The following is a 13,111-nucleotide window of genomic DNA, read 5'->3' on the forward strand; positions in this document are numbered from 1 at the left end:
CAGGGCGCCAGCCGGTGTGGGGGGCCACGCGCACGCGCACTTGCAGCTCCCTGGGACACCCCTTCACTCCGTGGACCTTCCCGCTGCACGCTGCCATCCGCAGTCGGGGACGCGGGCTCGGTGAGGAGGGACGCCGGTGCCTCGGCCTGCGCCTGGGCGGGAGGCAGACGCTTGCACCTTTGGCCTACGTTTCGGCTGCCGGACCGGCGGGACAGTGACCGTTGGGCCGGGCGGGGGCGCAGGCTGTGGGGCGGCCTCTGGGCGCGAGCGGGGTGACTGCCGCGCTGCCCGCGCCTCTGCGCCTGGCCCAGCCTCTGAGCTGAGCTCCGCCTGATTGGGATTAATTGCACGCCTCTGTGTCATTGGGCTTTGGCCGGGCGTGATGAGACAGACTGTTAGGGGATCACGTCCTTCTTTCCTTCCTCTTGTCTGAGGACTTCCACCTCTTGAGGGACAGGCCCTCTCCGTGCTTCCCTCTGGAGTTTCTTGCAATGTGCTTGTGAAGTGACCGGTGGTGTTTCCTTTATGTGCATTGTGGTGGGCGGTTCTGTTTCTCTTTTTGTTTAAAATTCTGACCAAGGAAGTAACCTTGTTAACTTAATGCTTAATGCCCTTGTCTTCCGTTTACTCACTTGATTTGGTTTCTGCTAGGTTGCGTTCATTTATTCCTAATAGTTTACCTGCATTCCTTGCCTATGATTTGATTATCAACAGAACGTGAAATGAGACGAATGTTAATACACTCTACTTTTACTTTGCTGTTACTTTCAAAGTTTGTTTAGTAAAACATCAGGACCTCTTCAAGGCAGTCGTTTGGAGAACAGCTGTTTATATGACCATATTTCCATTTGCTGTTACTATTTTGAGGTCATTCGATTGGCGTTTTTACTGCTCCAAAATCAACTTTTTCTCCAAATTTCAGTTTTCTGGGCAAAAACGGTAAGCCTTGAACAATAACATACCAAATGCCTACCTGGTTTAAAAGTATATCTTAAAGTGCCAAGAGTAAATGATGAGTTTTGGGGAAGTTTGACTCGGCTTTGGGTTCCACGGCGTGTGCTTTTAAATGTGTTTAATTGTATACATAGACCTACGATTAATGATTATAGTCAGTAATCTTTTATGTACCTAGGAATGTAATTAGTGAGTCCAGATGTGAAATTTGAGGTCACTAAGGAAATAGCAAGAGAAATTGCAAATATAGCTACTCAGTTCAAATATGGTAGAAGAAAAGATAACATATTGTCTTCACTTGAGATGATGGAGGAGGGGTGGGTAATGCAATAATGTGAGAAATTAAAGGAAATTTCCTTTAGGAATATGTTATGTCCCTGAATGGTTTACAAGTGTAATCTTTTCTGGAGAAGAGACTAGGTATTAGGTTACATCTTGAGGAATCTTCCCGTGGGTTTTGTTACCTTTGCACCCTTAGCAAAGCTCTGTTGAAGCACTTAACACTATCGTAGTTGACAGGGATTGTCAGCTCCCTGAGGGGGAGCTGCCTTATTTATTTTTGCATTCTTGGTGCCAAGTAGAGGGTTCTTCATGGTTTGTGTTTGATAATGAATGTTGCATGAATGATCTTTGCATAATTTCTGAGTTTTCTTTGGATTAGGCCCTTATAAATAGGAACAACTGTTGAAGAGTTTTCTATAAATTTTAATAGTTTACATGTCTGTATATGAATGAATAACTTAGTAATTACAAGGCTAGACTTGGGGAGGCTAGTTGGGAGACTTGTGTGATAGTTCAGAATAAAAAGTGATGGGCAACGGGCATTAGGAATATAGAAGTGGGTCTCGGCTCCAGAGTTGTATTTGATGTTAGAAGCATTAGAATTTGGTGAGAGAGCAGGAGGGATCAGGATGGTCCTAGGTGTCCAGCTTGTATTGCCAGTTAATAGGGATGGATTGGGTGAAGACTAAAGATAACGGCAGGAATGAATGGAGGAAAGGTAACAAGTTTGGTTTTGTATTTTGTATTGCATTCGAGGGTAAGGTAGATGTCAGAGAGCCATTTGGAAGTATGGTCGTTCCCTCAAGTTATCCATGGGATTGGTTCCAGGACCTGCCCCTGCCCCAGGATACCAAAATCCTCTGGATGCTCAAGTTCCTTACATAGATTGGTGTAGTATTTGCATATAACTGATGCATATGCTCCTGTATATTTATTTAAGACAGGGTCACACTTTGTTGCCCAGGCTGGATTGCAGTGGCTATTCACTTGCGTGGTCATAGCTCACTGCAGCCTCAAACTTTTGGGCTTAAGCTGTCCTTCCACCATGGCCTCCTGAGTAGCTGGGACTCCAAGGCATGCACCACCGGGAGGTGGAATTAGTGCAGAGGAAAGAATACCCTGGGGCCAGACTTGCCTAGGTGGGAATCCTCTGGCCTCATTTGTGCTGTGTGGACTGGAAAGTCTCTTAATTCTCTCTTTCAGCCTCAGTTTCCTCAATAATAGGGATGATGGCTACCTTACAAATTTGACATGGGGATTAGAAAAATGTATGTGAAATAATTAGCACATTACTTAATAATAGACACTGAGTATCAGCAAACTAGGGGTTATAGATTCTTTCTTACAACTCGTTTTTTCAATTTGTATTTCCAGTTCTCTGTCAGGTATTGGGAATATGTGGATGAACAAGATAGATATTTCCCCAAGAAGCTGCTCTTCTAAATTTATAGGGGTTAAAGTTAGAGTTTACCCACTGACTGAGAATGTTGTCATTCATTCCTTTCACAGATACTTAGTGAGTACCTGCTGTGTGCTAGGCATTGTTCTAAGTGTTAAGGAAATAGTGATGGACAGATAGGCAAGGCCCCTGCTCTTAGGGAGAAATTATTTCATTGGAAGAAGACAGATAAATACAAGAATAAATAGTGATAAATGCTGAAGAAATTTAAATGGATGTGATTGACTGTGGCGCTGTTTGACTTAAGAGATAAACTTCTATTAGAAGGTAACATAAATTGAGGTGAATGTTAGGAAGGAAGGAGCTAACTAGGCAAAGATCTGGGAGAAGAATATTCTAGACCTTGTGGTAGGGGTGGGCTTTGCGGGTATTACAAGAATAGAAAATCTAGTATGTGGTGAATGAGCCTGAGAGGGTGGGAGAGAGTGACGGGCCTCATAGAGTTTTCAGAAGAGGCACGGCACTTGATTCATAGTTAATGGTCTTTTTGCTTGCTTCTTGGGTAATTAATTGTAGGGCGGCAAGAATAAAAACATGGAGAAGGGTGAGGAGGCTTTTCAGTAGGGTAAGGTGGTAGTAATGGAGATAGGAAGATATAGACTATTTCAGGGTGTGTTTGGAACATAGACATGTTTTGCCCTCAGGAATGGACTACACCAGTAGATGTGTTTTGTTTGACAACAGTGTTTGTATTGAATTTAACTAGCTTTAGGTAGAGCCTGTAATTTCCAGCTGACCTCAGTCCTTATAATTCTGTTTTCTAACAATATTTGTTCCTGAAGACATTCGAGTTGAGATTCCCTAGTGTGTAAGAAGTAAATTGCATGATGCAAAGTCTGAGGTCAGAATCCTGGGTAACCCTAACATATGAGGAGCAAATAAAGGAAGAGAATGTCAGATGAGTTATGAAAGTATGGGTTGTGGAGTATTCTTCTAAGATGCCTGGCCATGAAGGGAAGGTGAGAAGGTGGTGGCAGGACATGCAAATGAAAGATCAGGGCAGGTTGTTTCCTGCCTCCTCCATCCTAACATGGGAGAATTTTGAACATGTTTATGGAAATCAAGAAGAGAGAATAGTTGGAAATATCAAAGAGAAGAAAATTCTGGGGCATGATCTGAGAGCAGAGAGCTTATATGATGGTGATGAATTTGCTGTGTATTGACATAATTTGAAAATTTTTATTCATTCATTCACTCAAGTTTATTGAGCGTCTCATGCCAGCACTGTTCTAGCTGGGAATGCAGTGGCAAACCAAATGGGCAAAGTTCCTGCCCTCATAGAGCTTACATTCTAATGTGGGGAGAAAAAGAGATAACAAGTGAGTTACATAGCATGCAGGTGGTGGTCAGTACTGTAGAACAGAGAAAGCAGGGAAAGGAGGTTGGGAAGTGCCCTGTTCAAATCTGTAGGTTGATGAGGCAAGGCCTGACAGTTAAGTGAACATTTGCACAAAGACCTGAAAGAAGTGAAGGTACAAGATGTGTGAATAGCTGGAGCATCAGGGGCTGGGCAGAGGTCAGAGCTAGGGTGGAGGTCCTGGAGCGGAGCTGGCTTAGCATGTTTCAGGAACAGCAGGGAGGTTAGGATGGCTGGAATGGAGTGAGCAAGGGAGAATAGTAGAGGAGACGAGGTCACAGATGATCTGGGCCCTGGTTGGCCATCTTAAAGACTGCCTTTTACTCTGAATAAGATGGGGAACCAGTGGAGGGAGGGTTTGAGCTACGGTGCCTGGCCATGAAGGGAAGGTGAGAAGGTGGTGGCAAGACATGCAAATGAAAGATCAGGGCAGGTTGTTTCCTGCCTCCTCCATCCTAACATGGGAGTGAGAGCGTTTCACTAATGTCATAGGGTGACTTTCATGTGTGGAGAATAGACTAGGGGAGGCAGAGAGGAGGCCTGGAGACCAAAGGCTGTTGCAGTGAGTGTCCAGGCAGGAAGTGGTGGTGGCCTGACCAAGGTCATAGCAGGGTTGGGGGGTAGGTTGGGGGGATGCAGCAAGGTCCTGGGCAGGTTGTTAATGTATAACTCTAGAGATTTGCATAGGGATTTCACATGATGGGGTGTGAGAAGGATCTCAGAGATGACTACGGTTTTTGGCCTAAGCAGCTAGGTGTTGGAGTTGTCATTTTCGCTGGTGGGGAAGGCTGAAGGGCAGCCATTTCTTGAGGGGATGGGAATGAATTGGAATCAAGATTCAAATATAGGTGCTTGTTAGACATCTAAGTGGACGTGTTATATAGGCGGTTGAATATCTGAGGTTCGGGAAAGGCCCAAGATGGAGGTGTACATTTTTCATGATATTTTAAGCTTTGAAATTGAAGGCAATCACCCAGAGAGGGTGAGTTGATGGAAGAAGTTGAAGATCAAGCCCTGGAGGCTTCCACTCTGTGGAGGTCCAGGAGATAAGGAGGAATTGGCCGAGGAGAAGGAAAAGCAGCAGCAGGTGGAGTTGGAGGAGAACCAGACAGCTGTGTCTTAGAAACGGAGCCAAGAAAGTATTTCCCCAAGGAAGGAGTAATCACCTGAATGTTAGGCTACAGAAAAAGGACTGGAGGTAGATTATAGTATGCTACGGCTTGGCCATGGGGAGATCAGGGCTGATGCTGACAAGCATTTTTTTGGTGATGTGGTGGGATGAAAGCCAGAGTGGGGTGCGTTCAGGAGAGGATGGGAGTGGAACTGGATGCCAGTCATGATTCCTCTGGAAGCCTGTGATAAAGGGAGCATGGATAGGTGTGGTGGCAGTTCAGGGGGATAATGGGCGTGTGAGGTAGAGGAAGGCTTTTTTAAAAGGTGGGAGAAATAACAGCATGCCCAGCGTGGGAGGGCTTGCACAGACAGAAGACTCGATCATGTTAAGGAAGGGGGCCGATTGGTAGAGTGGTTGTCAGTGCAGTGAGGGGTTGGGATCGAGTGCAAAGTGAAGAGGTGGGCTTCAGACAGGGGCATGGACACTTCATAAACTGATATGAGATAATTTAGGAGTCAGACCGAGGGGTCGAGGAGGATATATTATTTAGGTGCACCGGCCCAGTCGGATTAACATCCAAAAAGTCTGAGCCCTGAACAAGTCTGAGCCGTGAAGAAAGAGTTAATTTAACTTTTAAGGATTTCGTGGGGCAGCGGGGGGGATCTGTGCAGGAGGAAGCATATTACAGAAGCAAGAAACAAAGACAGTTATTCAATTAATTGAGACATGCATTATATCATTTCTTACTTTCCAAGGAAAAACATGTTTTATGGCTTGAGTTTATCTGTCTAGTGACCTTGCAGCTGCACAGCTAGAGAAACAGGGTCTTCACAATGCCTGGGAAAGGAGGAGAGATAAGGCTCACTAGCCGCAGAAAAATAGGCAGATAATTTTTAAAGGGCTCCAGCTCTTTCTCTTTCTCAGGGGGAATTGGGTTTTCTTACATAGAACTGAGTTTCTGCTTACACATTCTTTAATTTCTTTTAACTCCTATTCCAAAACAAGTAAGTTCTTCTTATTTTTGGGGGGATAGAGTCTCGCTCCGTCGCCCAGGCTGGAGTGCAGGGGTACAGTCTCGGCTCACTGCAACCTCCACCTCCCAGATTTAGGTGATTCTCCTGCCTTAGCCTCCCAAGTAGCTGGGATTACAGGTGCCCGCCATGACGCCCAGTTAGTTTTTGTATTTTTAGTAGAGACGAGGTTTCACCACGTTGGCCAGGCTGGTCTTGAACTCCTGACCTCAAGTGATTCGCCTGCCTCAGCCTCCCAAAATGCTGGGATTACAGACATGAGCCATCGAACCTGGCCTCATAATCTCTTTAGTGGTCATAAAACTTTTTCTTTTTCTTTTTATATTTTATAATTAGTCCATACTGTCTAAAATCTATGCTTTAATCCAATTTGTCATTGATCCTAGTGTACTCCGTTATTACTGAAGTAGCTCTTTGAATAGTCTTCCAGGTTTTTAAGTCCTCTCCCTTCCTGTATTATAGGTTGATTGTGTCAGTTCTTTGCTGGTTGCAGAATACAGTTCAAACTTTCCAATACACCATTTCAGACTTTTAGAATCTGGCTCCATTCTGTTATTCTAGCTTCGTTTACTGTGTTATTTTGTTCACCTGCTGCTAAAATACATTGGAGTATTTGCTACTGCCAGCATAGACCTAGCACTTAGAGTGGATTTTCGAGTCAGACCTGGGTTTGAATCTTACTAATTGCAACCTTGGGAAAATTGAGCTAATTTAGTCTCTCAGTTTGTTTCTTCACCTGTAAAATGGGATAATACCTACACTGTAAGATTTTCTGTGGATTCAGTGAGCTAAGTTAGTAGATATGCAATAAAATTTAATTCTTTTCCTTCTTGGCTCATGTTTGTCATCCTAAATAAACTCTGTCATCCCATACTCTGCCTGTAAAAGTTCTTCTCAGTCTTCAAGGCGCATTGCCAATATCCTCTCATTTTTTTTAGCTTTTCCTGATTATTTATCTTTTTATCCTCCTGTCCTTATTTCCTTTACTGATTTCCATGCAGTGTGTATATGATACGTACTCTGAAAAGTTGCTGAGAGTGGCTAACATCTTCAGAGTACCGTGGTCCGGTTCTCTAGTAATAGCATAGGTTTTGTGCTGTTGTTTTCCAGATTTAGTAATTTGGGTACCCCTTTTACCACTTTTACCTTGTCCATGTGCCAACTATACTTTAACTGAAAATTTTTCTTTGAATGGGTTCACTTTTTAATTCACTCTTAACAACACTGTGAGATCTGGGCTAGATTTTTGCTAGTTGTACTTTTTCTGTTTCGTATTAGAATGAGTATGTAATACCAAACTTTTAAATATGTCCTAAAATCATTTGTATATACCATCAGTGTTATGCCATCTTTGCTTTCTTTACTAGATAAGTTTGTAGTAATTCATTTTCCTTGCTACACCAAGCAAAGGGCAAATTAAAATGTGTTGTATTGCATTATTATGTTAATTATAAGAAGGTAAGTTTAATGTTTAAGGTTTCTATTCTCATCTATAAAGTAGCAAAGTATTCTGAGATTTATTTTACCTCAGACTATTTGCCTATTTCCCCCTTACTGTTGCTAAAAAAATAAAGGATTTTTTTCCTAAGATTTATTAGTTTTCTAAGACAATGCTTGTAATCATTTAAAAACATTTTATAGTAATATGTGACCTATAGAAATACTTTTGTTATTGCAGTGAGATGGAAGATTTTCGAGGTATAGCAGAAGAATCATTTCCAAGCTTTCTCACCAATTCATTATTTGGTAACAGTGGGATTTTGGAAAATGTCACTCTTTCTTCAAATCTTGGCTTGCCTGTTGCTGTTTCCACACTTGCTAGGAATAGATCCAGCACTGATAACAGGTAAGATTTTGTTTGAACAGATTTTTTTCCAGGTCCGTAAAGCCTATAGCATGCTGATATTTATGTTCTGTTTCTCAGTCAAGCTTGAGCTTTTTGTTTTATCTATGAGGAAGATGGCCACATATGTGAAATGAATATAGAAAAGACAGAATTTACTGTCTCTTTCCCCATTGCATTGCCTTTTCAGTGGGTAGGTTTGGGTGGGTTTGGGATTTGAGCACCAGTTACCTATTTTGGTCTATTTTTTTTTTTTTTTTTGTCTATAGTGTTTTGGATTTGTATTAGTTCAGTCATACTAATGGCTAGTAATGTAAAACAAGTTGTGTTAGCGAAGTTCAAAGGCAAATTAATCAGAAGGTTATAGGAGTACCTCTTGGCATCAAGGGGAGGAGTGCAGAGCTTTGCTGCAAGAAGGGACAAGAATTGGGATTTGGGAAGCCATCAGGACTTGGGTTTTTGTCATCCCACTCTATTACTCTCTGTATAACTCATTCTCTTCTCTCTCTTTTTTTTTTTTTTTTTTTTTTTGCTAATTAAAAAAATATTTTGTAGAGATAGGGTCTTGCTGTGTTAGCTAGGCTATTCTTGAACTCTTGGGCTCAAGTGATCCTCCTGCCTCAGCTTCCCAAAGCGTTGGGATTACAGGTGTGAGCTACCATACCTGGCCTCTTCTCTTTTTTAATACACTGGTTTTATTTGCTTTTCTGTTCATGTTACAGAATATGGCAACACAAATTCTCAAAAGACATCTATGAATTACATTTCTAGCTATACAAGGAGACTAATGAACTGTCTCTTGATATCTCATGAGTTTCTGGTCCATCTTAGGTTAGGTGTCTGTTCCAAATCCAGTCACCTGTGACTAGAGTTTTGGGTCATTAGATCTATTTAGAGGTATGACAGAGCCTCACTTTGTAATTCATTTCAGCCAGGTTTACTCTTTACTGGACTTGCATGGCTGTCTTTCTCTTTCTCTTCCAGCTTTCAATCTGTCCTAGGTTTCTGAGGTAACTTGGCTCTTGTCATTCTAGTAACTTTCAGCTCCTGAAGTCAAGTTTCTCTTTCTTAGAAACTCAACCAGGCTGGGCGTGGTGGCTCATGCCTGTAATCCCAGCACTTTAGGAGGCCAAGGCGGGCAGATCACTTGAGTTCAGGAGTTCGAGACCAGCCTGGCCAACATGGTGAAACCCTGTTTACTAAAAATACAAACATTAGCCAGGCGTGATGGTGCATGCCTCTAATCCCAGCTACTCGGGAGGCTGAGACAGGAGAATTGCTTGAACCCGGAAGGCGGAGGTTGCAGTGAGCTGAGATTGGGCCAGTGCACTCCAGCCTGGACGACAGAGGGAGACTCTGTCTCAGAAAAAACCCCCAAAACTCAACAGCTTTTATTTTCTTTACTTTTAAAATTTCTGTTTTATTACCAGATTGATGTTTGGTTAAATACACCTTGTTTTGTATCTTCAACTGGATTGTGTATAGTTTACACATCCATTACATGTAGGGTCTTGCATAATATATAAAGTTTGCCTATGCTTAAACTGGCCACTTTCTTGTCTTCTCTCAACCTAAACATTTAGCGAGGAGCACCAACTTGACCTTTGGGATGAAGGGGTTGTATTAACACTCTCAGCTCTTTTAGCTTTAAGATTTTTGTGACTGTATTGTTGAATACAGATAAACTCCCTATTGCCAAGCCACAGGTTTCTGTGCTTTGCACAGAGGATGATGGTTTGAAATACAACGGCCCTATTTGTTTTTACCCCTGGTGGTTGGTTTTACTGTCACGCAGCCCTATGTCATGATGACATTTAAATATGTGTAATTTAATTCTTAACAATTAAAACAAATTCTTTTTGTATAGGTATCCTGATATTCAGGCATCTTACTTAGTAGAAGGCAGATTTTCAGTTCCATCCGGGTCATCTCCCGGAAGCCAGAGTGATGCTGAACCAAGAGAGAGGTTACAGCTTAGCTTCCAGGATGATGAGTAAGTTCATACCTTCATTTGCTTGTACTATGTTAAAAGTGGGTCTTATGCAGTCTTGTGGAAAATGACAATGTGATTGTGTATGTAATTAATTCTGATTAATTCTAAGAATCTTGAAGAGTTTTCTTTTCTTTTTTTTTTTTTTTGAGGCAGAGTTTCACTCACTCCGTTGCCCAGGCTATAGTGCAATGGTGTGATCTCGGCTCACTGCAACTTCTGCCTCCCTGGTTCAAGTGATTCTCCTGCCGCAGCCTCCTGAGCAGCTGGGATTACAGGCAGGTGCCACTACGCCCAGCTAATTGTCTTTGTATTTTTAGTAGAGACGGGGTTTCACCATGTTGGCCAGGCTGGTCTCAAACTCCTGACCTCAAGTGAACCGCCCCGCCCACCTTGGCCTCCCAAAGTGCTGGGATTAGAATTGTAGGCGTGAGCCAGCGCGCCCGGCCAAGAGTTTTCTTTATGCATTTTAATCACATGTTTAGTCTTTCAAAACATTTTTTTTTTTTGGATTCTAAAAGTAACATGTGCTTTTGAAAAAAACAGACAATATAGAAAATTATTTGTAAGACAGTAAAGGCCTGTAATCCCACTAACTAGAGAACAGCCATTGAGTACATTTTTATTTGTAGTCTTCCATACTATTTTGTATGTGTATTTATGCCTTTAAATCTTCTTTTTAATTCTAATATGAGGCTATAGAAAAAGAAAAATGAAAATAAATTTTTTTTTTTTTTTACAAAATAAGATTAAACTCTTATTCTGTTTATTACACAAAAAATTAAGATGCAGTATTATCTTCAGCTTTCAATTACAATTAATATGAATCTGTGTCATAAAGTTAATGACTATACTCAGGTCTATGTTGGTCATTTAGATTATTGCAGTTTTGCTATTATAAATGTAATGAACTTCCCTATATGTACATTTATATATACATTTTTCACACCTAGGATATTAAGATTTCTAGGGTTTACATTGCTGAGGCAAAAATAGTTTATTTTAAAGACCATTACAAATTAACACATTTCTCTTTAGAAAACTTGTACCAGTTTATTCTGAATGCTGACTTCTCCCAGCCCTGCCCAACATTTGATGGTGCTATTTTTAATCTTTGATTTTTAGAGGTAAAAATAATTTATATAATACACATGTATATATGCATGGAAGAAAGTCTGGGAGTCTAAAAAACCAAAATGGTAATGGTGGTATTATAGACAATCTTGTTTTCTGTGTTTAAATTTGTATTTGAGTATTTATGGGATTGAACCTACTTTAATGTCTGTTCATTACTTAAATTTATGTTGTGAATTGCCTCTTGATAGCCTTTATATATAAGTGCTTTCTTTATATTAAAGATGTTAACCCTTGTATATTCATTCCTTCAGTGTGTAATTTTGACTGAGTGCCTGCTGTGTGCCACACACTTTTCCAGGTGGTTAGGAAATACCAGTGACTAAAACAGATGTTAAACAAGACACTGAAATATGCTAATTTTATAGTATATTGGAAGGGAAAAGTGCTAGAAAAAAATAGAATATAATAAGGAGGGTTATTAAGTAGGCTGAAGGCAGTGGTCAGTATGGGTCTCATTGTGGACATAAGATATGAGCCAAGGGCACGATGGCTCATGCCTGTAATCCCAACACTTTGGAAGGCTAAGGCGGGTAGATCGCCTGAGGTCAGGAGTTCAAGACCAGCCTGGCCAACATGGTGAAATCCCATCTCTACCAAAAACACAAAATTTAGCCAAGCGTAATGGCATGTGGCTGTAATCCTAGCTACTTGGGAGGCTGTGGCAGGAGAATTGCTTGAACCTGGGAGGTGGAGGTTGCAATGAGCCGAGATCACGCCACTGCACTCCAGCCTGAGCAACAGAGTGAGACTCTGTCTCAAAAAAAAAAAAAAAAAAAAAAGAAAAAAGGTATGAGCCAAGACTTGAGGGAGGGAGTTAACTATGTGGATGCCAGGGGGAAGCAGACTTCAGGCCAAAGGTGCGGCCAGCTTGAAGGAACTAAGGCAGGAGTGTAGCCCATGTGGTTCACAGGGCAGCAGGGAGGCCGGGGAAGTGGTGAGCAGGACCTTGACTCTGACTCAGAGATACGGGAAGCCACTAGAGGGCTCCATCTGAATTGTGTTTTAAAAGTCCCACCCTGAGAATCACTTGAGCCCAGGAGATCTGGGCTGCAGTGTGCCGTGATTGCACCACTGCACTCTAGCCTGGGTGACAGAGTGAGACCCTGTCTCAAAAAAAGGCCCACTCTGGCTGTTATGTGGAAAAGAGACTGTAGGAGGCGAGAGTGGGAGCAGCATGGGCACAGAGCCTTGATTGTCTGGGAGTGAGGCAGATGGAAGAGAGCAACCAGGCCTGGTCCTCAGGATGCTTCACAGTGAGAAGCTGGGGACAGGAGGAATCAACAGCGAGATTAAGAGTTAGTGATCAGAGGCAGGAGGAAAACAAGCATCTTGGAAGCCATGTCAAGAGCATGTATAAAAAGAGTTACCCAACTATGTCAAATAAAATGAGGGCAAAAAATTGACCCTTGGAATTAGCATAGATTAGGTCATTGGTAACCCCAATAAGTAGTTTGGTGGAAGTAGGGACAGGCACCATGGCCTACTCAGAATGAGTTTCAGAGAGAACGGGAGTTACTGTTAGAGGCAGTAAACAGCTTGTGGAGTTTTGCTGCGAAAGGGAGCAGAGAAATGAGGTTATGACAGCTGGATGGTTGTAGTGGGTGAAGAGAAGTTTCACTTTTTTTTGTGGTGGGAGAAGTTGCTGCATGTTTACTTGATAATAGGAATAATCTCCTGGAAAGGGTAAAACTTGCTGATGTAGAAAGGGAAGAGAATTGCTGCAGCAACGTCTGTGTCAGTAAGAGAGGGTAGGCCACAATGTGCAGTGCGGGGAGTGGCTTTAGCTGGGTAGGACTGCGGGCAGTTCCTCTGCGGGAACAGGTGGGAGGACGGCCTGGGTGGGTGCATGTAGTGGTAAGAATCTGTGGAAGTTACCTTTTCAGTGCATCAGGCTGAAAGTAGGGTTAGTGAACTACGAAGCATAGTCATCAAGTCAGAGTGAGG

The 13,111-nt window shown here is 42.2% G+C and overlaps 1 protein-coding gene across 6 annotated transcripts in view; it reads left to right on the forward strand.

Annotated features, from left to right (window-relative positions):
* CEP192 (centrosomal protein 192) overlaps window positions 1-13,111 on the forward strand; it is a 137,654-nt gene continuing 124,543 nt past the window's right edge. For 4 of the 6 annotated variants that reach the window (XM_030810804.1, XM_030810806.1, XM_030810807.1 and 1 more), the window contains exons 1-3: window positions 1-939; window positions 7,876-8,043; window positions 9,908-10,033. In XM_030810804.1, coding sequence (XP_030666664.1) covers window positions 833-939; window positions 7,876-8,043; window positions 9,908-10,033 — 401 coding nt within the window. In that variant the 5' untranslated portion in view covers window positions 1-832. The remainder of the gene's footprint in view (window positions 940-7,875; window positions 8,044-9,907; window positions 10,034-13,111) is intronic. The other 2 variants (XM_030810803.1, XM_003276699.2) reach the window with 2 other exon arrangements.

The sequence above is a fragment of the Nomascus leucogenys genome, chromosome 4, assembly GCF_006542625.1.
Source record: "Nomascus leucogenys isolate Asia chromosome 4, Asia_NLE_v1, whole genome shotgun sequence".
Classification (NCBI taxonomy): domain Eukaryota; kingdom Metazoa; phylum Chordata; class Mammalia; order Primates; family Hylobatidae; genus Nomascus; species Nomascus leucogenys.